General features: G+C 44.0%; 3 protein-coding genes across 9 annotated transcripts; 1 reads left to right on the top strand and 2 right to left on the bottom strand.

Moving 5' to 3' along the window:
- Nucleotides 1-47: 47 nt before the first annotated feature.
- atf6 (activating transcription factor 6) lies at nt 48-24,641 on the top strand. Of its 5 annotated transcripts, none has more exons than XM_061298263.1 (21): nt 48-289; nt 1,115-1,191; nt 1,561-1,642; nt 1,955-2,052; nt 2,468-2,591; nt 2,711-2,914; nt 4,066-4,223; nt 7,160-7,345; nt 7,538-7,629; nt 8,779-8,907; nt 10,243-10,344; nt 10,459-10,561; nt 10,852-10,922; nt 11,955-12,066; nt 13,908-13,992; nt 17,483-17,643; nt 18,193-18,238; nt 18,625-18,706; nt 22,882-23,106; nt 23,236-23,313; nt 23,403-24,641. In XM_061298263.1, the coding sequence occupies exons 1-18, from the start codon at nt 193-195 to the stop codon at nt 18,681-18,683; spliced, it is 1,986 nt and encodes a 661-aa protein (XP_061154247.1). In that variant the 5' UTR covers nt 48-192; the 3' UTR covers nt 18,684-18,706; nt 22,882-23,106; nt 23,236-23,313; nt 23,403-24,641. The 5 variants fall into 5 exon arrangements, with proteins under 5 accessions (XP_061154247.1, XP_061154249.1, XP_061154248.1 ...); XM_061298265.1 differs by having other exon boundaries at nt 23,233-23,313; XM_061298264.1 differs by lacking the exon at nt 23,236-23,313.
- Nucleotides 18,720-23,505, bottom strand: olfml2ba (olfactomedin-like 2Ba). Of its 2 annotated transcripts, none has more exons than XM_061298254.1 (8): nt 23,335-23,505; nt 22,824-23,087; nt 22,601-22,708; nt 21,907-22,068; nt 21,238-21,421; nt 20,251-21,144; nt 19,513-19,689; nt 18,720-19,451 (listed from the first exon to the last, which is right to left on the bottom strand). In XM_061298254.1, exons 1-8 carry the CDS (start codon nt 23,503-23,505, stop codon nt 18,835-18,837), a joined length of 2,577 nt encoding a protein of 858 aa, XP_061154238.1. In that variant the 3' UTR covers nt 18,720-18,834. The 2 variants fall into 2 exon arrangements, with proteins under 2 accessions (XP_061154238.1, XP_061154239.1); XM_061298255.1 differs by having other exon boundaries at nt 22,824-23,016; nt 23,335-23,494.
- On the bottom strand, nt 24,245-27,173 carry LOC133167451 (torsin-1A-interacting protein 2-like). 2 transcript variants are annotated; one of them, XM_061298277.1, is made up of 6 exons: nt 27,027-27,173; nt 26,582-26,665; nt 26,348-26,518; nt 26,084-26,236; nt 25,846-26,004; nt 24,245-25,692 (listed from the first exon to the last, which is right to left on the bottom strand). In XM_061298277.1, exons 2-6 carry the CDS (start codon nt 26,634-26,636, stop codon nt 24,929-24,931), a joined length of 1,302 nt encoding a protein of 433 aa, XP_061154261.1. In that variant the 5' UTR covers nt 26,637-26,665; nt 27,027-27,173; the 3' UTR covers nt 24,245-24,928. The 2 variants fall into 2 exon arrangements, with proteins under 2 accessions (XP_061154261.1, XP_061154259.1); XM_061298275.1 differs by having other exon boundaries at nt 25,846-26,010; nt 27,027-27,172.
- Nucleotides 27,174-27,202: the final 29 nt, after the last annotated feature.

Below are 27,202 nucleotides of genomic sequence, written 5' to 3'. Positions count from 1 at the left end.
CAATACTCGTCACAGCAGTCTTAATGCCTTTTGTCCCTCTTTGGATGCCGTCACCCTTAAAAGTCAGACGTGTATTTTTTACGACATGAATACGGCAATGCAATCTTCCGGTCAATTTCGGTTCTTGGGCACACTTTGATCTTTGCGTGTTATATTTGTTGATCTTAAACCTGCTAATGAATTTGACCGAAAATGTCGTCCAACTTAACGTTAGACTTGGATAACAATCAACGTTGTTCCATGATGATGACAGAAACTGACTTCTCCATCGACCAGGGAGGCGAGTGGGGTAAGTTTTTCTAGATCGTTCTTACCCAAAACGAGAAATGTCGCTTATCAACCACCGAAGATAAAAACAAAAAACTAAATATGCTTCGTGGTAGTGTTTGATATTTTTTTTTGTATAGTATAGAATGAATGTGTAATGTGTTGACAGTGTACCTTGCCCCCCCCCCCCCATTATAACTTAGCATTAGCTAACGGGAAATGACGCAATGATGTAATAGGTTGTGTTCTAATGCAATAGCAAACAAACTCGTTCCTAAATACGACTTTTTACATTATTATGACTAAATGTGCAATCTAAATTGTGATTCAAATGCTGTTTATCATTAGCTAACTGGAAATGACGCGATGATGTAATAGGTTGTGTTAGAATGCAATAGCAAACAAACTCGTTCCCAAATACGACTTACATTTACATTATTATGACAAAATGTGCAATTTAAATTGTGATTTAATTGTTGTTGATAGAAAACTGACGAATTACATTTGTACACTTCACTTGTACTAACTAATAGAATTTAACCATCATCAAGATTCAAGGACTACATAAAAGGACTTCTGCTTGTCATACATCACAGAAATAATTACTAGATTAAAGATCAATATGCTCATAATGAAGCGTTACGTGTTCTCTATGTTAGTGATTGGAAGTGAGATAAGTCAGTTTTATTGAACGGTACATTTCACACATTTTAATGGATACAATGTGGTATTTGATAATTACAGTGCTTATAATGAAACTGCATAATTTTACAGTGGTATGAACCAATATTAACTAGAGTGAAATCTTTGTTTTTGAGTAATATTAACGTTTCTCTCTGTCTGACAGACATCAGCCTTTTTGATGAACTTGACTCCCTGGGAGTTGCAGACGATTTGTTCAAGGTCCTTGGAAATGCAGATTATGTGAGTATGTTTGACTTGAAAAGAGCTGAGTGTGAATAATGAAGCTGCAAAACAGCTAAAGCGTGAACATAATTATTTTTGGTCACTTTTTAATTGGATATTTAGATAATTTGGCATCACAGTGGTAGCTTAATTTGTGAGGGTTTATTATCATTAGCTTTGAGTCACCGTCTGGTGATTTTATTTTATTTTTATTTTTTTCTTGCAAGCACTAACTTGACATTCGAGTGAGCTTCTGGCTTTCCACCCCTAGGTAGTGGCAGCGATCACCTTGAAGTAATAAAGCCACAGATTTGTTAAAATTATTGCTGGGATCTGATCAGTCTACAATATGCTTTGCCATAAAAAACGTGTTGTTTGGTATTTCAGATATGCGGAGGTCCAGACCTTAACTTTGATATTCCCATACCTGCATGGACAGAGAGTGACTACTCAAGCACCGCCTGCACAGGTACAACAAGATCTCTTTCATCTTCTAACACATTATTTGTCGTTGTAACAGATCCTTAAAAACTCTAAAATGTATGTCAAATCATGCAAAAAAAAATGGTAGAAATAAACATTCAAGACCCAATGTTATTTATTTATTTATTAATTTGAATAAGGACAATGCACATTAATGAACGTGTTGCAAGAAAATGACATTTTTAGTCTTAATATCGGGCTTTTTAAGTGGCTCGAAGCGATGCCTAATAATAAAGTAATGTTTATTACACGTGTGCGTTATTTCACACAATGTGTGTCTTTGTCCTTGCGCATCCAGACAGTGAGGTGAGCGTGCACTCTCTGTCACCTGCTCACACCTTGAGCTCCGCCTCCTCCCCCACAGCTGCCGAGGCGCCGTCCCCATACTCCTTACACGTAAGTCCGGTGGCTTCACGCCTTCTTCATTTTCTTTTGATTTGTATTTCCAATGCAAATTTGACACCCCTTCTTCTCGGGCCTTCCATCCGAGTTTACATACGTGCACATATCCAGATGGTACCCCAACATGGACAGATGCTCTTGGCTGACAGGCTCCTACCGTACGCAGTGATGCTTCACTCCTGAGAGAAACTTATTAGCAAAAGCTGTAAACGCCTTGTCAACTTAGTATTTATAGTCCATCATGTGAACCTTGCCTCATCATTAATACAAAACATGTTGACAGCTTTCATCACATTAGCATAATTTAAAGGGCAGATATTTTCACACCGTGTCTCAAGAAGGACTTTATCTTTTCCAGTGACGTTATATAGATACTTTCCAGTTTCTGAGTGTACATTTTCCCCTGCAGGATGAGGCCTGGTCTCCGCAGTCGCAGCCTTCCCCAGTGTCGGTGTGCTCCGAGTCCAGTGGGTTTTCTGAACTCTCTCCGCCGGCGAAGAAAGCTCCAAAGAGGACCAGCCAGACAGCACGAGGTGGGTGGGCTGAGGTTATATCGGTGATACCTCATGATTAAAAATCAAATTCAAGCAGTATATAACGTCACAGGATAAATAATACCAGTCATGTCCTTTTATCTTCTTTCCTGGCACAGCCAAACCCGCACCGTCAAGCAACAGGCCCATTCAGATGAGCACAAAAGTTTCCATCCAGCCCAAACCGGTGATTGCAGCTGTGCCCTTGGCCCACGCGGCCGCCCCCCTGCAACCCAAGACGATCATCCTCCAGCCCCTGCAGACCACCATGCTGCCTGTGGTCAAAGCAGCGCCTATCAGCATCCAGCCAGCGCCCTCTCCAGGTAACAACTTGGACTTGCGTCATTTGTCATGCAACCAACAGAGGGCGCTGTTGGCTCGCAGTTAAAAGTGCCCATGCAAAATGATCTGTTGGAGGTTTATGTTGATGTATCGTATCTAGCTAGCGCTTGTCTTCATCTTTCAATGCTTTTCCCGTAATGTTTTACCACACAGGTCCACGATGTGTTGGCATCATCTTTTAACATGTAGGCTAGGCCAATGTAAATACATCTCATCCAACTCTTGCCTTCAATTTGAACTTGGCACCTCTGCTGTCCACTCGGTAATAGCCAAGGCTGCAGATGGCCAAGTCTAATATATCAAAGACCAAAGTCTCAAGTTGCCTGCTCGTTGTTTCAACAAGTTGATTATTCTCCTGATTATTCACAGAAAGGCCATTTGCATCAATCAAATGGATGAGAAATGACAGTAATGTTTTCATTTCGTTGTCTGGCCTGGGCCATAATGTACTTTTTAAACTTTTTTTTTATAAAGAACAAACTGCTCTCTTGAGGCTTTTTTATTCATCACTCTAATTTTGAGGTGTTTGGCACAGCACACACACTCATTAGCAGAAGTGGCCAACGCTTGATTAGCTCTGACGGGTTTTTGTATTAAAGCGTGACTTCTGGAAGAAAGTTCCTGGGGGGCGGCTTTAATATTGCCTTTTTTCTTTTGCAATGTTGCTGGAATATCCTCTTATCAGAGATAAGTTGTGTTTTTAAAACACGACCATACGTGCACATTTATAAGCACTCATTCGCATGACGCCTCTTCGCTTGGAATGTGGACTTTAAAAAAAAAAACTGGTCAAAGATAGTAAACGTCTGTTCCATCTGTAAACAGTGAGAGCTGTTAAAAAGCGAAGGGTTAATGGAGGTCACCGGCGGTGAGGGAAGTTCTGTGCCATCTGCAGCTAGCGGCTCTTTAAACATGACACCGATACGGCTTCCTCCTAGTATCAACATACACCCTCACACTTTTTGCTTGAGATGATGACATGACAAATTAGTATTGAAAGGATTTTTCTGGAATTCACTCGCCACCTCATTAGGTTCACATCTACCGTCGCCAAACAATCACGGCATAAACGCTCATGTTTTTCCATTTGTGTAACTCAAATGTTTTATTTTATTTATTTTTTTCTTTACAGGCCAGCCTATCATGCTGTCACAATCAAGCCAATTACTACACATCAATACCTCCCAAGGTGTCACTGGCGGCGTGGTCGCCATGCCAACCCTGAGCCAGGACATGACTGTCGTCGCGCCACCAGTGGCCTCGCTTCGAAGCCCTTCCTCGGACGACGATGTGAGTTAAATGCTTTTCACCGAGGCGGGGTGCTATGCTCGGCGCCTGACATAACAAAATCACATTTACCACTTGTTGCCGGGTAGAGTTCGTTCCTCATATGCCAATGGAAACAATCGCACACCCTTCAGTACCCCAACATAGAAAAACAACACATGGAGGTTAGGATGGCCCGAGGTTGTCAAGAGTTTCGTGACCTTTGTGGTTTGGCACACACTGAGTTAAATACCGTCTTGCGCGGTGACATGTACATCCTCCTCATTGTTTCTGTTTAAACTGCATCTACAAATCTTGTCCTGCCTGTCCGGGATTGTTTGCCTCTGTTACACAAAGCCGAGTGTTGTTTCGGGCTTGGGTCCACAGCTGCTCGCTCTTAGCGTTCCTTTTTGATGAGTTGAGATATGCTCTCACATTTTTTTCTGCCGGGAGATGGGTCTCTACATGATGTGTTAGCTGTGCAACTTGGCGTCCGGGTTGCCAAAATGTTTGATTAAGCTCTTGCATGAAGAGGAGTCTTTGTGTCGTAGTCTGGAGAAGCCTTGGTGTGGTATCTTAGAAATAGTGAGATAATTACTTACAAGAAAAGAGTTTGTCTTTTGAGGTTTTAGTTTTAGGCTAAAGGTAAAAGATAATTATGGGAATAAGGAGAATGGAGAGATTGATAAATTATCTGATTAGTTTTGAAAACTCCCTGATTGATGATTGGCTCCAAAATCCTAATTGTGTAAACCCCCCAAAAATCCACCTAAGGCTGTAAAAATCAAATTCCAATGAAATTTGTGTACAACCCCTAGAGGCCAAAACAAAAATGGTTTGCCATTGGAGAATTTTCAAAAGCGAGAGACTGTTAACTAGCTTCGTCCATTCTAAGCATCAAAACTGCTCGTTTACGACGAGTGTCTGGAAAGGTCAAATAAAACAGCCCGTATGTAGGTCATATCATTCAATCTATTCAGCTGTGAAATGGCGCGTGTGCTATGCGGGCCGGGTCACATGCCTGGTAAACATAGCTGGACTGGGCCAGGTGTTACACGTGTGTCTGTGTTACTGTACCGTAAGATACAGTTATCTTATAAATCCCGGGTGTAAAACGACCGCCAACGATTTACATGCTTCGGACAGGTGTCGCGCCGGATGACGTTTTTGCGACAGCTGTAAACAGCTAGCGGGGGATGTAATGCCACTCCTGCACAGCCGAGGGGGGATTTGACTGAAAGGCATATTATCGGCCTCCACAAATCTCATTGTCAGGATTAGGGGATTTAAAGGAGACATCGAGTGAGACTTGATTGATAGTCGTTCTTTTTTTTTTTTTTTTTTTTTACAGCTGGGGATACCTGTTTGTGGCTTAAACGCAGTTGTTGAAATCTATCAGCGTTGGAAGTGATGGAATGCAAAGTGTCATCAGAAAACAAACATTACAAAAGAAATTTATTGCTCCCAGAATTTGGCGTAAGCAAGCGACCACATAAAAGTCATGTATTGTGTGATTTGAACTCGCCTCAAGTGTGTGGCGATTGGATGCATCTGCCCTTCCTGCGTATCATTGTGTTTAAAACTTGGAACGGTTGTTGCCATGTGTTGAAATGACCCAGATTCAGGAAAACGCAAAAATGATGGAGAGATTTCTCATCGTTGAGATGTTTACGCCATCCAGTCCTCTTAGGATGGCTTAATCACATATTTCCTCCATCGGCGGGCCTTTAAAGGACAGCTCCATCCGTGTAATCCGCTCCTGGGCAGACTTTCTACGCTTTCGCATGGTACCGTGCATGAACATTTTCCACCCCAGCAAAAAAAAAATAAAAAATTTGCCCTGCTCAGCCTCACTGTTGTTGTCGTGGTGACGTTCACCCGGCGCTCCACTCCCTGGTAACTGCGTAGTTGCGGCGTTCCCAGGCTCGCGCTTGTGGCACAACTCCCAGATCCTAGCTGGGAGATTTTGAGGAGTTTCTCAGGAGACAAAACACAAATACGGGGATCCAAATAACTTAATCATCGCCAGGGCTATTTATCCTGACATTTTGGAGGCCTTACCCCAGGGACGATGTTTGTGTGTAGCATTGTGGTAGTCGTGTTTTTTTTTTTTAAGAAATTAGCCCTCTCCTGTATTTAGTTGTTTATTTTGATATTATCAAGTGTGGTGTGACTTTCTGTGTCTCTAAAAGGAAGTCATTTCTCAAAAAGGACGACACGCTGCGTAAACACAATTTTCTTCATGGGATCTTGATGTAAATATTGTATCAACAGAAGCTTTTTCGTCTGCACTTAAGGACTCTTTGCGGTGTGAAGTAGGTGTCGCCAATCCCACTGGCAGATCTTTTGAACATTTCTCTTTCAGACGATTATTATTAGAACTAAAACAGGAATGCGAGCGACGCCACCCTGACCTCCTTCTCCTGGATTTCATTCCTTCTATCTGCCGTTTCTTTTTCGCCCTGGCCTCCGTCTTTCACACCAGCTTCCTGTTCTTGTCACTCTTTGCTTTTTGGCAAATGTCTTGACCACAAACACTTCCAAAGATGAATAATGGGAATTGGATTGTTGTCTTTGAACGCGGTGAAGCAGCATGTGGCTCATTACCAACGCTTAATTGTCAACATCACCGTAAATAGAAAATATTGTGGCAGAGCAAATTTTTATATTTGGATAATAACCTATTAAAAGTATGCAATATTGACTTGGTGAAGAGCGTTTTCGATGTATTAACGTGATCTCACGCCAATGTAACGACGTACAGCTCGGCAGGTAGCTCACTTGGGCATTAATTGCATCCTCGCAACATGGCCGCCTCGTTCGTCCTGTTTGGATAGGTGCTCCTCAAACGCATCCAGATGCTATGTGAATCCTACGACATGAGTCATCATCCCGAGTGTTTTTCATTTCTTCTCCCACCCCTTCTCTCTGTCTATCCCGCTTATTCCCTCGTCCTCCAGTCAAAATTCTCCCAGAGGCAGCAACGCATGATAAAGAACCGCGAGTCGGCCTCCCTGTCGCGGAAGAAGAAGAAAGAATATCTGCTGACGCTGGAAGAGCGGCTAAAAATGGCACTGTCTGAGAACGCGGCGCTCAAAAGCGAGAACGGAAACCTCAAGAGGCAACTGGAAGGCCTGCGCAATGAGGTGAGCGTGGAGGTATCGTCCAGATTCAGTCCAAAGGTGGTCAAAGTACAGATTGGTCATTTCTCTTCAAATGTAGGGAACGGAAATACTCAATGAATCTGAAAAATACAAAAACTCAAGTACTTAGTTACTTCTTAGTTACTGCATCATACACAATTAAAATGTCTGTCCTCCCAACACCCACCCCAACAGAATTCCCTGCTCAAGGCAACGGCTCCCAAGAGACGAGCGGTATGCCTCATGGCGGTCCTGCTCTTCCTCGCGCTTAACGTCGGACCAATAAGGTAACACCCGAGCGTCGCTTTATTTTAAGAAAAGTCATTGGCAGTTAAAGCAATGTCGCTGCCATATTGAATTTACGGTGGCCTCCCGAGAGGAAATGGACGGGAATCCCGATGATTCACTCTGGGACTCCTGCCTGTCATGTAAGACAGGGTCCAAAAAAAAATCTAATTGAAACCAGCGCCAACGTAGTTCCTATTGAAGAAGTTGCTAAAAGCAGTTGACAGTTTGTCAAATTGCCCGCCAACTTTAGGTTGAGCAAAGCGTTTGATGTGATGACATTGAATCCACCAAGCGTAAGAATTTAGCAGTCCAGTCCATAGATGTCCCCCGTCTTGAAATGAGTCAGAAAATAAATGTCCATTTGGTCGTCCCTTCCTCTGATGTTGTCGCCAGAGTTTATAGGACTGGGTGAGTAATCGGTGAATAAACCTTCCAGCAACCTTGTTGGGGTTTTGGCAAGATGTAAACATTTACCCCCGCGTGACTGTTGGAACAAAACATGTCAACGCTCTACGTGCGGCAAAAAATACACATGTGGCCAATCCCTTTTTCATCTCCCGTGTTGACTGTTGCCACATTTCAACAAATGAAGGCAAGGTTATATAAAAGAGCTCCAGTTTGAACACGGTGGGATTTTATATTCCAACTGGAACAACAGATTCTCTGACGTCATAAAAGGAAATGTTGGTTTTCTTCCGTGGGGGGCGACGTCCCTCCACGAGGGATGCGGGTCGGATTTGTTGACTTTGATAAGCTCGGAATGTGCGCTGGATCTGAGATTTAGCCAAGCGGTGCTTGGATAGCAAATTTTTGTTGTTGCTTTTGTGGTGTGCGCTGATTCTTGAGTCAACCTTATCTGCTTATGTGTTTTTACAGAATAAAAAAAAAAAATTTTTTTTACATGCCAAATTCCTTTTTAAAATGTAAAATGATGGTGTTGAAGAAACATTGAAGGACACCACACGGCCTCCTCAGTGTGTTTTGGATGGAGCGGACTAGATCAGAGTTCACTGTTGGACTTTGTAGCTTAATACATAACAAAAAAAAAAAGAAACTGATATGTACACAGGATGAGAGCCACTTGGCATTTTCTTTTTTTAAAAATATTTCTCTCTTTTTTCTCCCTCACACACGTCCGCCTTCATCAGTCAACTTCAGGGCAACTCGGGCTCCGGGCTGGAGCTTGTGCCGGCGCAGCACAGCAGACACCTGTTAGGTTTCTCCGACGGCGAGGGCCCCGAGCCCGTTGAGAAGGCCGCCGCCGAGACGACCGACAGGTAACAAAGCCCGCCGTGACGTTGACGCCGCGGCCCAGGATGCACCTGTGCTCCGGTCCGGGCCTGTACTGGCACCACATCTAAACATGAGCGCAAACCTTCCAAAAAAATCCCTCGTGTTGCGCTTTGAGTAACAAGGTGGGAAATTGGGGTCAGGCCATGTTTGACGTCCAGTTTTATATCGCTCGTAACAGTTTATTTTTCCAAGGGCTCACGTATTTTTCTTTCTATTTTGAAAGCGATTGAGGCCCGGCACGTCTCATTTGTAAATTGCACGAATAACATTCTTATTTGACCTACGCCCCCCCACCACCTGAAAATGACGTGTTAGCACTGCTGTGTTTTGTCAGTCTTACATGTGCACTATGTCACTTGTTAATGCAAGCCAGGCACCTGTAGCATCAACTTTCAGAGGGAGGAAGGAACATATTAGGATTTTCAAAAGGGTGTGACAGCGCTAAATGCTTGCAGAGGACAGCATGATTGGGGAGGGGGGGGGGGGGGAGAATAATGCAACCTAATCTGGGGGGGGACCTGAATAGGAAGCCGTCTGCGCAGAAAGGTTAATATGGGGCCCTTCAGCAAGAGTTACGATCAGGCCCCTGCGGTCTGACATGTCTAGCAGAACTTTTTCCAAGGCCTTGAGCGCTGGCCGAGGTTGCGGGGGATTTCTTTGGCGGCCCACATTTTTGTCGCGAGCGTCGTTGCAGGTGGGCTCCCGAGACATCGGGAAGTCCCTCCATAAAGTAACAATAACAATTATGTGCACTAGTGAAGTATTCAATGTTTACATTTGGTGGCCATAAGTCATAAAAAAAAAAATGTCTAGGAATCAAGCTGGTTACATTTTCTAGGTCCAGCTGGTCAAATCTATTTTGAGGGGGAATGTACGGGAATTGTTGCAATATGTTCACAACTGACTGTTAAAATATGAGAGACCCAACAACACGAGTCAAGACGAATCCACGACTATTATAGTCCGATATTCGTTTTTATCGACAATGTCCCAACATATTACTTTTAACGTTGCCGTGTGCTGAAATGACTGACTGGCTTTTACCACATGATAATCATTAAAATGTAATCAATGTCATAAAGAAATCCATAAAGTCACACTTGTGCCCGAATTGCGCCGGCTCGTCACGGATGTTTGACTGCAAACGTAAGGCAGACGGCCATGTTGGCTCTCCCTTTGCATCGCAAGCATATTCTTAACGAGAAGAACATTTTTGAACGGGTCGTTAAAGCCAATATGAGATTCTCACATGCACATTTCCAAGCCTTTGGACTCTCATCAATGTTCTATTGGCCTCCCGTCATCTGTTTGTGTCGCAGTGCTGAAGGCAAGGCGCTGATGGTGGTGAAGGAGCTGAACTTCCTCAGGTCGCGGCCGCCGCCCTCCTGCCTGCCGCCGGTTAATAGGACCAAGTGTTTGGAGTGAGTATTAAAAGCCCTTCAAGCGTGACTTATTGTTTTCACACGCCCACAATAGAATATAGATGACTGATCCAGAATTTGCTCGTAAATGTTTGTTGACTTTTTGATGGACAGGCTGGCCCACGAGTTGAGGGGCTGGGTCAACCGTCATGACTTGCAGCTGACCAAATCCAGGCGCATGAGTAACAGTCACCTCAGACCCTCCAGGAGCATTCTGGCAAGTCCCGTCCGTCAGCTCGTTCTGCAAAATGTTTTGCCGTGTGGACCTCTTAAAAAAAAAAAAGTGATCGCTTTCATTGGAAGGTCTTTGTTGCACAGTTCTCAACATAGACCAAAAATAGTGCCTCTCATTTTTGAAATAGTGATTAAAAAAAAAAAGATTTAGACATGTTTTCTTAAAAATTTGCCGGCCCAACCATTAGACTTAATTGTGAGGTCGGACGGCCAATGTTATTGTTGTTAATGGCCGGGAGTATACTGAGACCATGTTTTTCAATTTTCCAACAGAAAAGTGAACATAAGGATGCCGAGAACTCCCAAATTGTGACTGTTCCATACGCTGAAGCTGCCAAAGAAAAGTGAGTAATGGCATGATCTCATTTATTTTCACAAATGTTCATTTTATCACACCTTTAAAGATGTAGACTTAATTTAACGAAGCAGTATGGGGCAGATTGTGTTTTCTAAGAAAGCTTCATTTGCTTATAGTTCCATTTTGTGCATTGGTCAGCAAAACGCTAGCAAATATTGTCAATGTGTGTGGTGAACCACTGTAACATCAACATCATTTTGAATCATGTTGCTTTAGAAGGCTTTGCTATTTCTGACCTGGCATTAGTTACACACCCCGCAGAAGAAAAAAAAACCAACCCAATATCTGAAAAATCCACATTTTCCATGACACGGCACCATTACGTAAAGCAACTGTTCCCATAACGCCTTTTGACTTAAGTGGCTCTGTAAACGGAACCATGACGGGAGGTAAAATATCTTCTCCTTTTTTGGGAATTGCCACCTCCCACCCACCCCCATCTTGCTTTTTACAGTTTAATGAGGCACAGATTGTAAAGAATGACCCCACTACTTGACTTCAGAGTTTTGGCTCTTCTGCTGAGCTGCACTCACATCACACAGATGGAGTCAATAGGTTTTGTTGGCCCCCTATCGTTTTTTTCTCCCCACTCCTTCGCTAGGAAATGTGAAGGATGAAGTGGGGGACGGGTCAAGTATGAGATTTTCTTTTTTAATGCTTCATATTGTACAGTAGGTAGAGGAGCTGGCAGATTTGCATGAAATACTCTGTAAAAAAAACTGTAATATTAAGAGCCAGGATTGTATTAGTAATCCTTCCAATACTAATTTAGCTTTTTAAGGTTTCACTGCTCTGACCAGAAATGACCGTTTGGAATGAAAACTCCACACAAGGAGCTAATTTAAGTAGGAGAACTCATCTATCTGTCACCAAAGTACGTACTCAGGCTTGAAGAAGAATAAAAACGGTTCCCAAGTGTCAGACATGTTTTGAGCAAAGTGGCGCAAGGCCTAGTGCCAGGCTTGCCTTTTTTTCTTTTTTTTTTTTTTTCCCCTGATGTCTTATTTTTGTTTCAAAGGACCCCTGGCAGTGAGCTCCAGGTGTACTACAGACCCTCGCACACGTACGGTGACTTCTTCGCCGAGATTAACCGGCGAGGCGACACCTTCTACGTCGTGTCTTTCCGCAGGGTAAGTTGAAACCGTCCTCTGTTACTAATGGGTGAATCATAAATAATGGCTGTTCCTTAACATGAACATTCATTGTGAGTCAACAACGGCGAACGGGTTCACCCACCCACCGGTGTAACTACCCCTTTCCGCTCCTTTTTCCCCCCGGCCCATTTGCCGTCATGTTTTATGGTTTTATGCACGACTTCATGTCATTTTTCATCTCTTGACTTTCGACGTTAGGCAAGTTAAGACATGGCGCCTGCTTTTTATTTTCGCTCGCCTGACATGATGAATACTGGACATCACTTCCAATTAAAGGGCTTTGATCATTCGGGGTTTAGTTGCTGCCATTTTATTAGATTTCTTTCAGTTGTCATTTTCCGTTTGGGCGTTTTTGAACATTTTGTAATAGTGTTTGTCTCAGCACACCAGTCATGACTCTAATATGCTGTTACATGCTGAGACAATATCATACTTTTAATACAATATCCTATTTTTAAATACAATAATTAGCATGTGTTTTAATTGTTTTTTATTTTTTTAAGAATCTGTTCTGGTGCAACTTTTATTTGTGTGTTTTGTTTCCTGGGTTCCTCCGTATTTGAAAGAATGGGGGCCTTTTTTCCATTGTATGATGTGAGCAAGAAGACTAGCCAAGCTTCTGGATTGAATTTGGAATTTGAAGGCAATCATTATTAATTTTTGACTCGTCTCGTGGTTTGTTGATACCATTTTGCCCTCCCCGCCAGTTTCAGCTCATTGTTCATGTGCAAGCCCCAGATCACTTAAAGCCCTTCACACACAAACAAGCTCTTTTCGAGCTTGAAATGAGCTGAGGGGATGGAAAATGTACCTCTCAAACGAAAGCAGAAAAATGGAAGTACTCATGCTTCTTGTGTTGTGGCACCTGCAGCTTGGGGGTGACGTGGTGGAAACATTTGAGCGTCTTATCCATGTTTCAGGGGAAAAAACGTACCTGTCGTCATGGAGCCCAAAGCTCTCATGCTAGATGGTTGAGCTGCAAATCTCTTGATGATAAGCAGTATCTATGGCAGACTTTAAATCTTCATAAAAAATATTATTTCAATGACTTATCGTTTCCGCGTGTGTCAAGGTCACCTTTAATTTAGGCTAATCCATTCTTTTATACCATTTTATTATCCTAAATCAATTTTAATGGAGCTTTATGAGACTCGTCATTAATGGCCAGTCAGAAGTTAAGTACAACACTTAAATAATGTTAACATTGCCTTAACTGCCAGTTTTATTATCCTCGCCAGACTTTAAAACAGATTTACGTTATTTCCCCTGGGAAATTGTCGCCGTTTGCGTGAGGCTCCACTAAATAATCCGAAATGCCAAGCCTGCTAGGAGGCTCCACTAAATACTAAATAATCCTAAATGCCAAAGCCTGCTAGTGAGAAATGATTTATTCCTCACAAAATTCACATTTGATGTGGGTTTCATATTCTGGTCCTGCTATTTAGGCTTGTTGGCACATTAAAATATCGTCGTAGTAATGCTGTCACTGTAAAATCACGTATGAATCTATAATTATGATAAACACTCCCCCGTGGCTGCTGCTTTTGAGTCACGCGGATATTTGCACGACGGCACCGCGAGGCAAAAGCATCCTATAGTACAATTAATGTCATAAATGAACCACCGTTTTCATCCTTTGGAAACCAAAGACGCGAAAAGTGCTTTGCGAAGCCGATTTTGATTATAGGCTGCAGTGTGGAAATTGGACTCGCTTTGCGACGTTTCTAAGAAATGAACACGATTGACCGCAAGGGATCAAATGAGAAGCTTCATTTTTTTAAAAGCTACTGGCATAACCTTCTCGTGTTGGTTCGTAGGATCATCTTCTACTTCCTGCCACCAGCCACAACAAAGGAAGTCGCCCGAAGATGTCTGTGGTGTTGCCTGCTATGAATGTCAACGGTAAGAATCTTTACAGCAGTTGTAGGAATGGATTGAAGCCCCCCCCCCTCCCCAAATCTGGAGTTCTCAGTACCCTTTGTCACGTCCCTCGGCCTGTTCTTCTCCCTGCAGCATTTAGCAGAGCTGCAACGTGGCTGCACAGCCACCGTCCAAACCACATGCAGACACAAAGATTGAAAAGAAAAAGAAAAAAAAAGAAGCTTTTTCAGTGTTGCCATTTCCTTTTGGCGGTGGCGTTGCAGATCTTGTACTTGAAATAATTTAACAGATGCCAGGGCCGACATGTTTATATAATAATACTACTAAAAGAAATTTGAAACACATGAAAAAAAAATTCCTTTTTGGGTAAAGGCAGTGTGAGGCAGCTTTTCTATTCAATCTGCCCAGATATCAGTTTTAAATTTGGCCCTGTTGTTATTTTTAAGCGGCCTCAATTTTGCTGCTGCGGCATTTATTGAGTATATAAAATATTCCATCTTCTATGATAGTGTGTTAAAGGTTCTCTTTCAAAGTTTTGCACAGCTGCCCATTGCACTCGGTTGCAAGTACTTTGCTTATCTAATCGAGCCCAGCCGGCTCTGGTGGACTTTTTCTCGAGCCTATTGGAAAGAAAAAGGCGAGAGGCAAACCCCCGCCGTGTCTGTTACAATTAGGTCACCATTTGGCCGTCTTGTGAATCATTCAAGTGTGCATATGTTTTATTTCGACGGGTTCATAAAGTTCTTCTGCCTTGTCATCATTTCCAACGCATGCCAGTGGAGACCGAATGAAATCGAAACGATCGGAGCCGTTTTCCTCACAAAAAAACGAATATTCCGCCTGGTATGGAACATCGACTTTTACGATTTTGCCAGCTTTTATTTTAAACTTCCATTCAATGCAACTGGGTGAGCGACATTACATTGTAACTCGATTTTTCCACAATGGATTTAAAATTCTTTCCAGCTCCCTTTTAAGGAACGCTTTTCGCTTCCAGTCACTCGATGGCTTTCATCAGGATAGTTTTTGACAGTTTTCGATACGCAGCTTTCGAACAAAGTTTCGCGACCTTTCAACATCCCCCCTCGGAGTCGTATCCGACCGAGCAGTGGCTCCTTATAAGGACCGCGGGTGTGTTTATTTAATGAGCCGTAGAGTTTGAAAGTAGCTCAATCAAGTGGAAGTGACATGTTTGGAGGAGAGGAATGTTCGGGCGATGACATCATTTACAGGTGGATCAACCGTCGGAGACAGTCTATTTACTCTCGGGTACGTGTGCTCAGCGGCAGGCACGGCGGGGGTTGAAGGTAAAGGGCCGGATTCCCATTTCCCTTCTTTCCTAATCCAAACAGTGCATCGCCATTAGAGCGCTCACCGGTATGATCGATGCTCTGTTCACATACGTTCACGCAATGCGATTTGAGATCTGGTACGAGTGACGTCTAACCAATTCTGCTCATAAGATTACTAGTGTGTGTGTGGGGGGGGCGGGGGGGGAAGACATTTTGGCTCCTTCCAGGGTTTGTACTCCATGGGAATTTCCCGGATTTTGCCCAAATTTGAACCAGGTGTAGTACACCCCCCACCCAACCCAGAATCCTAACTGAACCATGTGTACCGCTAAATGCCATGGGAATTAAAAAGTTGCCTATTCAAAAGAAAGTTCTGTTTTGTAGAGAAGTTGGGACAGATGTCTTTATTCTCTTTAAAAAAAAAAAAAAAAAACAGGACCATGTTCTCAGATTAAATCAACTTTTTTTGTTTGCAATAATCATTTCAGAGCTTTTTTTTAAAAACCCATCCTCGATTCAAATTGTCTCTTGATATTAGCTCTTATTTTGGATCACAGATTATTAAAAACGGTTCGGGGTCGTCAGTTCAACCGTTAACATTTCCTTCGGTGTTGGCGCCGATGTGGCAGATAGCATCCTCTCCAAATGTCTCTGGGGATTACTTTGAAGCAGACCTCCGGTCTTTATCAGGCTCATTGTGTCACTGAAATGTCGTGGAACACCTCCAGATGGATTTTGGAAGTAAGTGAAGGAGACCGTGTCGCCTGATGTTGGCTTGTGGTTGTTCCATTATGCCCTTGAGACCATTGGTTGAAAGACAGTAAGCGGCAACACAAATCAGGGGACCTCAAACGGGATGCAATCGCTTCAGATCGTAGCCCGCAAATTACAGGGTCATTATTAGAATGACTGGTTTCTGTTCAAAAATAATGACAGGCTTGAGGTTGAAGTCTCAAAAACAGGAATGGGCATACAGTCGAGGGAGCAGATTCACCACATCGGTATACAAAATGTCCCCTAACACGGCTTTGATTTGTTTTCAAATTCCAACTATCGCTCCACCTGGTAGCTGACGCAAATGTAAACTTTGTGTGTCGCTCACGGACTTGTTGAGTGATCATTTGGAAGCCAAAAAGGCAGCACAACTGCACAAAGAGTGTGCAGTCATTTCTGACATCTGTTTTTCACAAAGCAGCAGTTTGAAAACGACTGTGACTGCTCTCCTCTCATTGGACGTTTCATTCGCCTATCTCGCTTCTCCCCAGACCCCGGGCTGGCTCGCCAAACTGTATATAATTATGCGAATGCGCGCCGGGTCCATTTGTGGATTTGAATCCGACTGAAAATGTGGCCTTAGCTGAGATTTGTGCTCTCCTAAGCACATTTCCAGAGGCTAGCGGATTCAAATTCCAAAAGCACCGATACTTGCCCATTCAAGCAGGCTGAAAGCGTTATCTCACAAAGTTACAAAGAGATGAGCTTGAGCGGAGCTTGCTTTTAAAATAAAAAGCCACATAGCCAAACGGAGCTTCAACCTTGGATTCCATCCAAAGACGTCTGCTGTGTTTCACTCCAGGGGCGAAGGATGAGTCTCAGCAGTCCATGAGGTCATAGTCAGGATGGACATTTAATGACAGGAACACCTGTGGAATCTTCTAGAAAGTAGAGGGAGCTCCCATATTGTCCTTCTGAGGGAGAGCCCTGTGAAGATGCTGTGGAGGTTGATGTTTTGAACAGGTGGCTGGAAAATGACTGCTCGGATGAATCTGTTTTTGCTTTCTTCTTAGTAACCTCTGTATTAATCTTAACAGATTCCTTTTTCGTGAAAAGGTTTTACAAGCTAGTTTGATGGGTTTTTTTGTGGATAATGTTAAAACCCCACAGGCTTGTAAACGACAAGATGGCTGGGGTACGTTACGGTTTCTGTCTCGTCCTCTAAACCCACAAGGGGCGCCGCATCCCCCACTCTTTGTTCTCTCACCGCTTTTTCCTCTCAAATATGCGTGTCCAGCTCTCGCTTTGTCTCCGTACAAGGGAGAAATCCAGGGTGACTCACGTCCAAACTTCCATCTGTGAGCGAGCTTCCAGCTGCTCCGAAAACGTTCTCACACTTAAGGCGTGACAAGGAAAAGAATTTGACAGAATCCAAACGGCATACGCAATGATTACACATATTCCAAAGCCACTTTTCCTCAACTTCTCTTCATCTACGCTTACAGATAGCGTCATCGGAGACAAGGAATTCGAGGTGATGATGCAGATCGATTGCGAAGTGACCGATACCAGGATCCTCCACATCCGATCAGCCACCATCCCGCCAATGCTGCGGGTAAACCGCACGCAAACCTTCTACCAGCAGGAGGCTCAGCCCGCCCCTCCCGTAGGTGTGCTCATGGGGTCGGCCTAAACCCAGCGGTAAAAGCAAAACAAAAAGTCTGCAAGTCAAAAAACGACAAGCCGCATTCTTTATCGTGGCCTGAAGGAGGTCTGGATGTGTTAGCGCCTTGTGTAGCTGCACTGACTTCCTTCCCCACATAACCTCAGACGTCCCACGCACAGGTAATTGCTTAACAGCAGGGGGCCGAGCAGTGAACCCTGAGTCACCCCGTCGCAACACAAATGCACCAGAACAGCTCTTTCCTCAAATCCCACTCGCTCCTCATTTCTTCATCAAAGAATAATACTTGCTACATCTCGACTTTTTGCTGTAAGATTTGGTTTCATAAATTATGAATAAGTATTAGAGAAGATTGCGCGCAGCTATATACCGAAAGCTCAGGAAGTGGTGTTCTCTCACATCTACGTACTTTTTCTACTCTTGATGAAGAATAAACTGATGTTCTATGTATTTATTTTAATTGTTCTAACTTTTGCATTTCTGTGTCTAGTTGTATTGTGGAGATTTGTTTATGTATTGATATTTTTTCAGATGGATTTAATGATACCAGGAGGAGAAAAATGGATTGGACAAAAATGTATGTTTGCATTTCTGTGTCTAGTTGTATTGTGGAGATTTGTTTATGTATTGATATTTTTTCAGATGGATACCAGGAGGAGAAAAATATATTGCACTATTTGTATAGTGCACTTTTTGGATTTGAAATAAGCGACATATGTCGGGGTTATGAATAAGGATTTTGTAGGAGTAGCTGCCTGCTTATTTTAGCCCTGTATTTTGTTTTTAAACACTTAGTGTAGAAATACATTTTGATTCCCGCGATGTCACTGCAAACCAATTGTACTTATGGAAGATACCATTTTTTTTGTGAATACCCCAAAATAATAAACACTGGATTTCCTGTATGTATATCAGATTTGTAATGCTGACTCTTAATTTTTCTTTTTTTGTGGATTTCATCAGATCTTCACGCAGCCCACAAAAAAAACAAAAAACAAAGGGTCTCGTCTTTCGACGTGTGACCGGCTTTACGCTACAAAACACGGTGAGTCAACAACCAATGGGGCTCGCTTTTTATTGAATTCAGATACAAATTGAACAAATAGCCGTTATAGGCCAGTTGGACCGATCTACGATCCATTTGAAAATTTCAACTTCACTACAATTAAAGCTTTAATTGGAGTCTGCATATGCCAACTTAATATCGTATGTAACTTGGTGTCCATTGTCCCATGCGTACAAGACGCCCTCTTTGGGGTTATAGTCAATTTGGGTGGTGTAGGTGTAATTGTTGCTGAAAGGCATTCTGGGAATCATCTGAGTGTTGGTGTGAGTGTCGAAGGCGTATTCCAAGTTGGCCTGCTTTTGGTTGTAGCTGTCAACAGCGTACAAGACGCCACACACGATGAAGCAGTTCCCGTAGTGGTTCCTCCTCAGCCCGGTTCTCCACGTGGTCTCCCTTTGCATGCTGAGGTCCACCGGATTCAGGCGGCTCAGAACGACCACTTCCTGTAAGAAGCCCTCGTCGTCCATCGACGGGTAGATGATCCATATGCCGCTCTCGTCCAAAGCGAAGTCGACGTCCGAGTGACTGCGCCACTCCCACGCCGCCGTCGACTCTTCCATCACGGCGTCGTGCAGCATGGTCCAGGCGGCCACGTAACGCCGCTGCAGGTCAAATTTGATAATGTCTCGGGAGAAGGCGCGGTTGTAGAAGAAGGCGCCGTTGTACACCACGTGATTGGTGCCGATCCAATTGTAAGGAAGTTTGTAGGAGTTTGTAAAACGGCCTGGGGACAAAAAAAAAACATCTCAAAGGGAGTTCAAAAGAATCAACAAAAACACTTTTACCTTTTTTGAAAACATCCATGTTCTGAAACTCCAGGAGGTTGTTCCCGTAATAGAAGTTGGTCACATAAATCCTGTCTTTGTCCGATTTCGGATCCTTCATCCAGGCCCCTTCGGTCCTGCCGTACTTATTGTGAGTCACCGGTTCGGAGATGGTTGCCAAGGTGTCCTTACATTCCTCTGCAAAAGACCCCGAGTGTTATGAGGGAGGCTTTAGAAGAGCATCAACATTTTTCAGACCCACCTCAAAGAGTCTGACAATAATTAGTCTTAAGATGCTTTTATTTGAACCAGACTCCTACACGCAAAGTTGCCACATTGGCACAGAACGGTCCAAATAATACTCTATTGTACAATTCTATTGTATTTTTTCACAAATTTGATGGTCCATTTTTTTTGTAGTAACCTCAGACAAAATTTTGGTCTGTTGGTTTGATAGTTTGTCCAAAAAATACCAGTTTGACTGAATTGTTGGTAGCGTGAGGCAAAGGACCTAAGAAGAACCTTTCAACATTTGGTGCTGATCATAGATTTGTTTTTGTAGAAGTTGTTGACATATGGTACATTCTTCTGGAATGTCTTGGTCATTAATGACTCAAGCCATCCACCTTTTACAGCAGATCAGGGTCACAGAAAAACTGCTGATCCAAATTAGGATTGTACATTCTTAAGTTCTATTTGAGTGTTTTTGAGTTTGTAGCCACGCAACGGAAAATGTAGAAAGGCAGTGAATCCATTTACCGGGTTTTCTTGTTGTTGCTCCCTCCTGCCTTTGCATGATGTCATCAAACTCCACATCTTCTTCTTCCTCCTCCCAGCTGATTTTATACTTCCGTTTGACAGCAGGAGTCCGACTGGGGACGGTCGTGGTGGTCTTGATGGTGGTTGGACTGGGCACGGTCGTGGTCGTCGTGGGTTTGACGGTGGTAGGAGTGGGGACGGTCGTGGTCGTCGTGGGTTTGATGGTGGCGGTCGGAGGAGGAGGAGTCGTCACAGGTGTGGTGACGGGTGGGGGAGTGCTTGGAGGGTTTGTTGAAGATGTTGGAAAGTAGGTCGTCCGGTCGGTGTCTTGTGGTGTTGTGGGGGCGACCTGAGTGACTGTTGGAATGTTGGTGGTGTGGGTTCCAGAGCTGGTGGTCACGTCCTTCACAGTGGAGATTGGTGCTCCTGTCATTTGGTCACTCATCTCCAGGCTTGTGGTTTCTAGCGCGAGTGTTTGTGTATCCTTTGTCGGGGTTGACGTAACATCTGCTTGAGTGGTCTTGGTCATCTCCGTGGTAGTTACATCCGGGGAGGAGTTCGAAGGAACAGATTGAGATGCAGAGTTCACGGTGGTGGGGTTCAACAAGGTCGTGTTGGGTGCTAACGTGACTTTGCTTGTTGTGTTTGTGTCAGTCGCGATTGTTGCCGAAGCGGTTGGAGCGTCAACGTCTACGATGTCTTCGCTCAGAGGTTTTGGTAGGCTTGTAGGCCGACTGGCTTTCTTGGAGCCATGGGAGAGGTCAGTAGACACGGGGTGGAAAGATCTCGGCTCTACCGTCTGCCTGGGACGGGGACGAGCTTTGTGTCGGAGAAGATTCTCCTCAACCAGGAGGTCGATTGGACCATCGCCACTGAATCCATGATACTCCAAATCTACAGAGGATGAAGAAGTTTAGGTCAAAGGCTCTCCATTGTCAGAGCTGCACGTTGCAAAAACAAAATGGCTGGACAAATTCCGAGGGTTACCGGTCTCTTCATGCTCCCCGTCGTCAGTGGCCATTGGTTCTGGCTCCGACTTGTAAAAAGTCACTCCTCTGATAATCATCCCATTAAGAGCAGTCTTGGATTCCTGAAAAACCTTTTTGCGAGCCACGTGCTGCTTCACCTCGGTGACCTGAGCCGAACCGTCTGACAGAGTTCTGTGCTTCTCCTGTTTATAAACAGAGGAACAACTTCAAAACCACCCAGTGACGGTTTACCAAACAAAAACAGTTGACATCATTAAATATTTATTTGTAGCCATAGTTGGCGCCCTCAATGTAACTGAGATAAACTAGGTGAAAAATAACAATTGAGACAGAATTTGTTTTTGTTCATTAACAATCAGAGCTGTTTGTGTTTATTGGGGATTTTCAAACGGACTTTATGTATTGGACTCGGCATCTTGTGGCCACATATTTCGTTTCGGTTTTCATCAATAATCTTGCGTAATGCCCCTGAGAAAGCATACCAGCATGGTGATTCAATTTTGGGAGAAGAAGCCCACCCAACACTTCTGGAGAGGATCGCCATTTCACTTGGATGCTGTCATGGGGTCAACAGTGCTACAGTCACCCGGCCTCCCTCTTATCAACAATTTCACGTTCTCCGTCCGTAGCTTAAGATTTACTTAGTTATGTAAGAGATCACATTTACCGGTGTTTTTGGAGACGTTTCCGCTCCATCGACTTTCTCTCTTCCTTGATCATCTTGGTGGTGTGAAGGTGAATTCGGGGCGGTGGTCCAACTTTCACCACCATGTGTTGGGTTGGATGTGTTGGACTTCACGTCATCTTTGGTGTCTTTAATGGCCATCACCTTTACGTAAATAAATGATATAGTCAATTTAACATTCAACATATTTGTTCAATGAGAAAATGAAACAAGGATCGGATTGCTCTAGTTACAGTAGACGATATAAATACTGCAAGTCTAAATGGAGGTTTATTTTTCTCCAGGTTTACTCGTGCAAAAAAAAAAAAAAAGTCTCCAGAGGCCACTTAGTGGGGAAAAGCACATCTATTTTCAGTGTGCCCTAACAATGGCTGTGTGACATCACAAGTCAAGTCAGCCAGCGAGTGGACGATCATCATTTGGATCGTGCGAATGCGTGACTAACGTTTTTATTCCGCTGTGAGGTGACGACGCCATAATTTGTCCCGGCCATGATTACAATTGGGATTTATTTTGAGGAGAAGGAAATGCAGACCGCCAAATTCTTCTGGGGACTTTCTGATGCAACCCCGCTTGCAGAAGTATTGGGACACCTGCCGGATATCTTTTGTTTTCAGTTGGTTGTTTTCAGTGGTCAAAGAAATTGGTGACGAAAAACTTCGCTGTCATCTGGTACCTTTTCAATGTGTGTCACACGGTCCACCAGATTGCTGATGATGGTGTGCAGCTTGGGTAGATCCATCCCATTATAGGAACCTTCCAGAAGCTCAAGGACGGTGGCCAACTAGAACGATCAAGTGGACTCGGTCAAAAAGCGTCAAGACCAACTGGAGACCAGAGATCCAATCTAGCTCCATGATGATCCTTTTGAGTTTTTTTTTTTTTTTGGGAAACTTCACCTTGACATCATCTTTCGCAGCTTCCCTAAGCTTTTTCAGTCTTCGCTCTCCTTCGCAGGGGTTGACCGCAGCCGGAGGAGCGACGCAGGCGCACTTACACTCCGGACCGGACGTGATGGTCTCCACAGTGTAGGAGTCCTGCGCGGTTGCGCTGCCCTCCTCTATCCGCCGGCAGGCGCTCCTGCTCAGGGGTCTGACAACACATTGACACCGACAGTCAGAACCTTCCGAGAGGGCTTTCACTTTGTCATAATCACCCAGCAGCTACAAAGAGAAAAGGACGGTATGTATTTTTTTCTGCAGTTTGTCAGGTGTCCACACAACATACAGTTAAATCCGGATTTTTGTTGTTGCTTTTATACACCACCACACTGGATTTATATCCCAATGATGGCTTTATTCATCCCAGCAGGACTTGATATTGTTCCAGTTTGAATCCAAGTGGTGCGTAAAGGCAAAACTCCATCCGGGCCAAACTGTATGATGCATTGTGAGTGCACGCACGCCTTACCTTGGAGAGGGTGTTTTGCTCATCATCAGTCACCTCCTGCAGCTTGTTGGTATTTTGCCCTGTGTCAGTTTGCAGCCTGGAGTCTGCAGCAGCCAGGCTGTTTGGCGGCACGGTCACTCCGTGCACAAGAAGCACACAGTGCACCAAGATCACCACGCAACACTTCAACATGCTGGGACACCGATGAGAGAGTTTAAATAAAAAAGTTACAGATTGTTCAAGTTAGCAGGCAAGAAATGTCTTTGGCCTCCTCATGGCGGGTCCAGACTGGAGATGAAGGCTCTACGAGGCCATGATGTCAACGCACTGATGGAGAGTGGAGGCAGGGTGCGTGTGAAAGCTGAGCGAGTGCCGACAGGAGGCGGGCCCTGATGATGGAAGGAGTGAGGAGGAGTTCAACTCGCAATCCATCAGCTCTACATGTGAAAGTAAGTCTCGGGAAATAAAGGTTTTTAAGATAGGGTAACCAAAATATTGGAAAAGCTCCCATTAGGATGTAGTGCATAGCGACATAACTTCAAACTACTGTATAATTACGACCTCATGGCAAAGTTTAAGTGTACCTAATGTAGTGGCTGGCAAGTGTCAAAATGTTATTTTGGGAAATTCTTCCCAAAAAATTGGTTAATAAAATATCAGTTTTATATTATTTATTTCAGGTCTGTATTTGAAACACTAAGATTGTAAAATTAATGATTTTTACATGCATTTTTTAAATATATATTATTAAATAATTGATAAGGCAAATTCCAAATAGAGCATACACGTTTTAACTGTTTTTCTTTCATGATATCTCATCAATGTATGACCAGAAATGCATAAATTTGCCCAACCCTGGGTTTAACGGTGGATTTGCTAAATGCTGCCCTCTATAGGGCACTATTATACACTGCAACGAAATGAACAAGCCTCAAATCTTTCGTCTTTATTCGATATAAGGCACATGAACAGTATGAAGCAGTACAGTACTCTTTTCCTGGAGTATGATAGAAAGTTTGGTTAAGGTTACACTGTCATGTTGGAAGGTTGGGAATTGCAAAAAAAAAAAAAAAAAGACACCATGCTGAAAGCAGTCAAAAGTTATGAGAGAATAAAACACAAATCATAAATACCCTTTTTAAAAATTGTAAAATAATACATTCATTTTGCATGGAGCTCCTTGGTTTAGGTTTGCATTTGTTCTGAGCGGATAAAAATAGTGATAATTAAAAAAAAAAAAAAACTCAATGGTAAAATGTCAATTTTGGGCTGTATAAGACTTTTATTTGTATCTTGATGCATTAGATAATAAATTACATTTCGCGCTATAGTGTCCAGAATTTGATTCTAGCATCCACACCAGAATCAAACAGAATTTTCATTAGTTGTTTGTGTTAAGTTATTCAGAGCAGTGAAGTTGTTCATTAACAAGATTGTTTCTTAAAGATATTTATAACTGATTTCTACGATGAGTTTTTTTAAGAAAAATATGTTCTGGAAACGGTTAAAACCTTTGTTAAAAAATTTTTTTTTTTTAAATCCTTCATCAGCCTTGGACTTAATCATCATCTATAAAGTGTCATCTTTTCAGCAACCCTGTAAAAAATCTGAAAGTTCACGAGCAGCTTTCATGCTCCGTCCACGCCTCGGCGGCAACCGGAAGGATGAGGTGCGAAATGCGGCTCCACAGTCCGCTGTACTTGTCCAGGTCCATCCTGTCGAAGGCCAGGGGACGACCATGCGAGAGGAACTTGCTCTGGAGGTGGTCGTCCACCATCTCCTCCACGGCGCTCAAAGGAATCCCGGCGGGTATCTCCTCCTCTCCCTCCAGCAGCACGGTGAAGATGAGGAACGTCTTCTTGTAGGCCGCGTTCTCGTGGTCGCAGTAGCGATAGAAGATGAGCGTGGAGCCCGGGGGAAGCTGCTCGAAGTGATGAATCACCGCCACGGGTTTGTCCCCTTCGAAGGCCACCTGCAGCTGGCCGTCGATGTCCAGTTTGACCCGGTCGCTGTCCACGCCGGCTTTGCTGGCACCGTCGATGTGCAGCACGGAGCCGTTGAGGGCGGAGGAGAAGGCGGAGCCCAGGTCGCGGGCCAGGCATCGCAGCGTTCGGCGGCCTGACGCCCCCGCCGTCAGGATCAGACTGACGGGTTGGCTGGGCCGTTCCGTCAGGAGGTGCCTCTTCAGGTGGATCCGGCTGCGGGTCCACAGCTCGGGGCGCTGGCCGGGGAAGCGGGACTCGACTCTTTCAAGCTGCCTCAAGAAGACGGCGAAGGGAGGCATGGCGCTTGGAGGCGGAGGTTCGGGTCGGAGTATGCGCTGCACCACCACGGCAACGAGTACCAACACTACACCGATGCCCATCAGGTATCTTCTTCCTGTACACACACAAGCTTGATATTTATTTGAGAAAATGAGCAGTCAGATCTTGAGGCCCTCCTGTATTTTGTTGAGGTTGTAACAACTATACTATACTACTTGGTCTAACTCATCTTGGACAGATTCCAGTTTAAGTGTGACCTTAATCCTACCTCCAAGAATTCCAGTAACTCCTGAGTCAGCACTTTCCCAAGTGGCTGGGCCAATGGTCTCCACCTTATTCCTCCGATCAACATCCTTCAGAATCTCCATTGAGGCTTTCCGTGGCACCTCTGGGTCCTCCTCTTCCACAGGGTCCTGAATTCTGGATTCTGATCCTCAAGAGGGGAGATTAAAACTAGTTGGTGAATATTTAAAACACAAGAGAAATATCAAACATGTTGTCTGCACCTTTTTGGTCATCACAGTTTGTGTTAAGGACCAGCTGGTCTTCTTGGAGACTTTCAACAGGACCGTCTATATGATCAGGGTTTGTGTTGGACTCTGTTGCTGCTGTGGTGTCTTCTGGTGCCTTCTCGTCATCCTCTGGTTGGTCCTCCCCAGCTACAGCCAATGACAATGTGAATTTCAATGACTTGAGTTTAATTCGTTCCGTGACCAAGCTTGTAATCATCTTCCTTCAGTTACTTCTCGTTTGAGGCAGGAAACACTCACCACCAGAATCTTCTTTCGTTGTTGGCTCCTCATCTTGCTGTGCTCCCGTGCAATCATGATCAGCAGCAGAACCATCAAGGTCAAGTGCCCCGTTCTCCACATGTGGCTCGTCCAACTCGCCTTTACTGCACCCATCAGCCGGAAGGACGGTCTTCTCAGGCTGATCGCTGTCTGCAACACAAACAAGGTGGTCCAGTGAAGTTCAGCAACTGCACTGCCAGTGCACTGCATTACCTGCTGCTGGTTCTTCTTGTCGGGGGTGGGCAGCTGGGTCTGGTGAGTCTTCCATGACTGTTCAAACGGGCCCAATGAGTAGTCCTTTGAAGAAAAAGCGTGTCATGTTATGACTACACTAACTTGCACATTGTTCCAACAGGGACAACTAGTTCTTTCGGTGTCCAGAGTCCACAATTAATTGGTCCAAAGTACTACGGACACCCTTACGACTAGATCGATTGCAAAGCTGTTTAAAAGTTAACCAACCCACATGTCAATTACTAAATTTTATGCAAACACTAAGATAAAAGCCATTATGTAGGTTCACTGAAATTGAAAGGCGTTTCGATTAGCACATTAGCAAGCCTATGCTAACAGCTGCAATGTGAAGCTGCCTTACTATGGAAAACCTAATTCGAGTATAAATACATAAATAACAGGTAGATACAGTTGTTAAACTCACCTAAATCACATAACCGTGATATCCGGCAACAACGTAGTCTTGACTCTGTGCTTTCGCTTTCTGACAGGTCCAAGCGGAACCATTGAAGGGGGAACAGAGTTGCCGGAGGGACGAGCTTAAGTCACGGAAGCTTATTTCCGCTTTTTATGTCCTCTGCGTAATTCTTCCCTTTAAGT

Source organism: Syngnathus typhle, linkage group LG14 (genome assembly GCF_033458585.1).
Source record: "Syngnathus typhle isolate RoL2023-S1 ecotype Sweden linkage group LG14, RoL_Styp_1.0, whole genome shotgun sequence".
NCBI classification, from domain to species: domain Eukaryota; kingdom Metazoa; phylum Chordata; class Actinopteri; order Syngnathiformes; family Syngnathidae; genus Syngnathus; species Syngnathus typhle.
The sequence above is the reverse complement of the archived record's forward strand: the minus strand, read 5'-3'. Positions and strand labels throughout refer to the sequence as shown.

What these genes read in the sequence shown, in the direction of transcription:
- LOC133167451 (XM_061298275.1), bottom strand. Translation starts at nt 26,636, where the DNA reads ATGGAAGACTCACCAGACCCAGCTGCCCACCCCCGACAAGAAGAACCA. An exon ending in AACGAAAGAAGATTCTGGTG is followed by an intron (nt 26,237 to 26,347) that starts GTGAGTGTTTCC and finishes CATTGGCTGTAG; the next exon opens with CTGGGGAGGACCAACCAGAG. An exon ending in AAACTGTGATGACCAAAAAG is followed by an intron (nt 26,011 to 26,083) that starts GTGCAGACAACA and finishes TCCCCTCTTGAG; the next exon opens with GATCAGAATCCAGAATTCAG.
- olfml2ba (XM_061298254.1), bottom strand. Translation starts at nt 23,505, where the DNA reads ATGTTGAAGTGTTGCGTGGTGATCTTGGTGCACTGTGTGCTTCTTGTG. An exon ending in AAACGTCTCCAAAAACACCG is followed by an intron (nt 21,422 to 21,906) that starts GTAAATGTGATC and finishes GTTTATAAACAG; the next exon opens with GAGAAGCACAGAACTCTGTC. An exon ending in CATGGATGTTTTCAAAAAAG is followed by an intron (nt 19,452 to 19,512) that starts GTAAAAGTGTTT and finishes TTTTGTCCCCAG; the next exon opens with GCCGTTTTACAAACTCCTAC.
- atf6 (XM_061298262.1), top strand. Translation starts at nt 193, where the DNA reads ATGTCGTCCAACTTAACGTTAGACTTGGATAACAATCAACGTTGTTCC. An exon ending in GACCAGCCAGACAGCACGAG is followed by an intron (nt 2,592 to 2,710) that starts GTGGGTGGGCTG and finishes TTCCTGGCACAG; the next exon opens with CCAAACCCGCACCGTCAAGC. An exon ending in TGGAAGGCCTGCGCAATGAG is followed by an intron (nt 7,346 to 7,537) that starts GTGAGCGTGGAG and finishes CCACCCCAACAG; the next exon opens with AATTCCCTGCTCAAGGCAAC.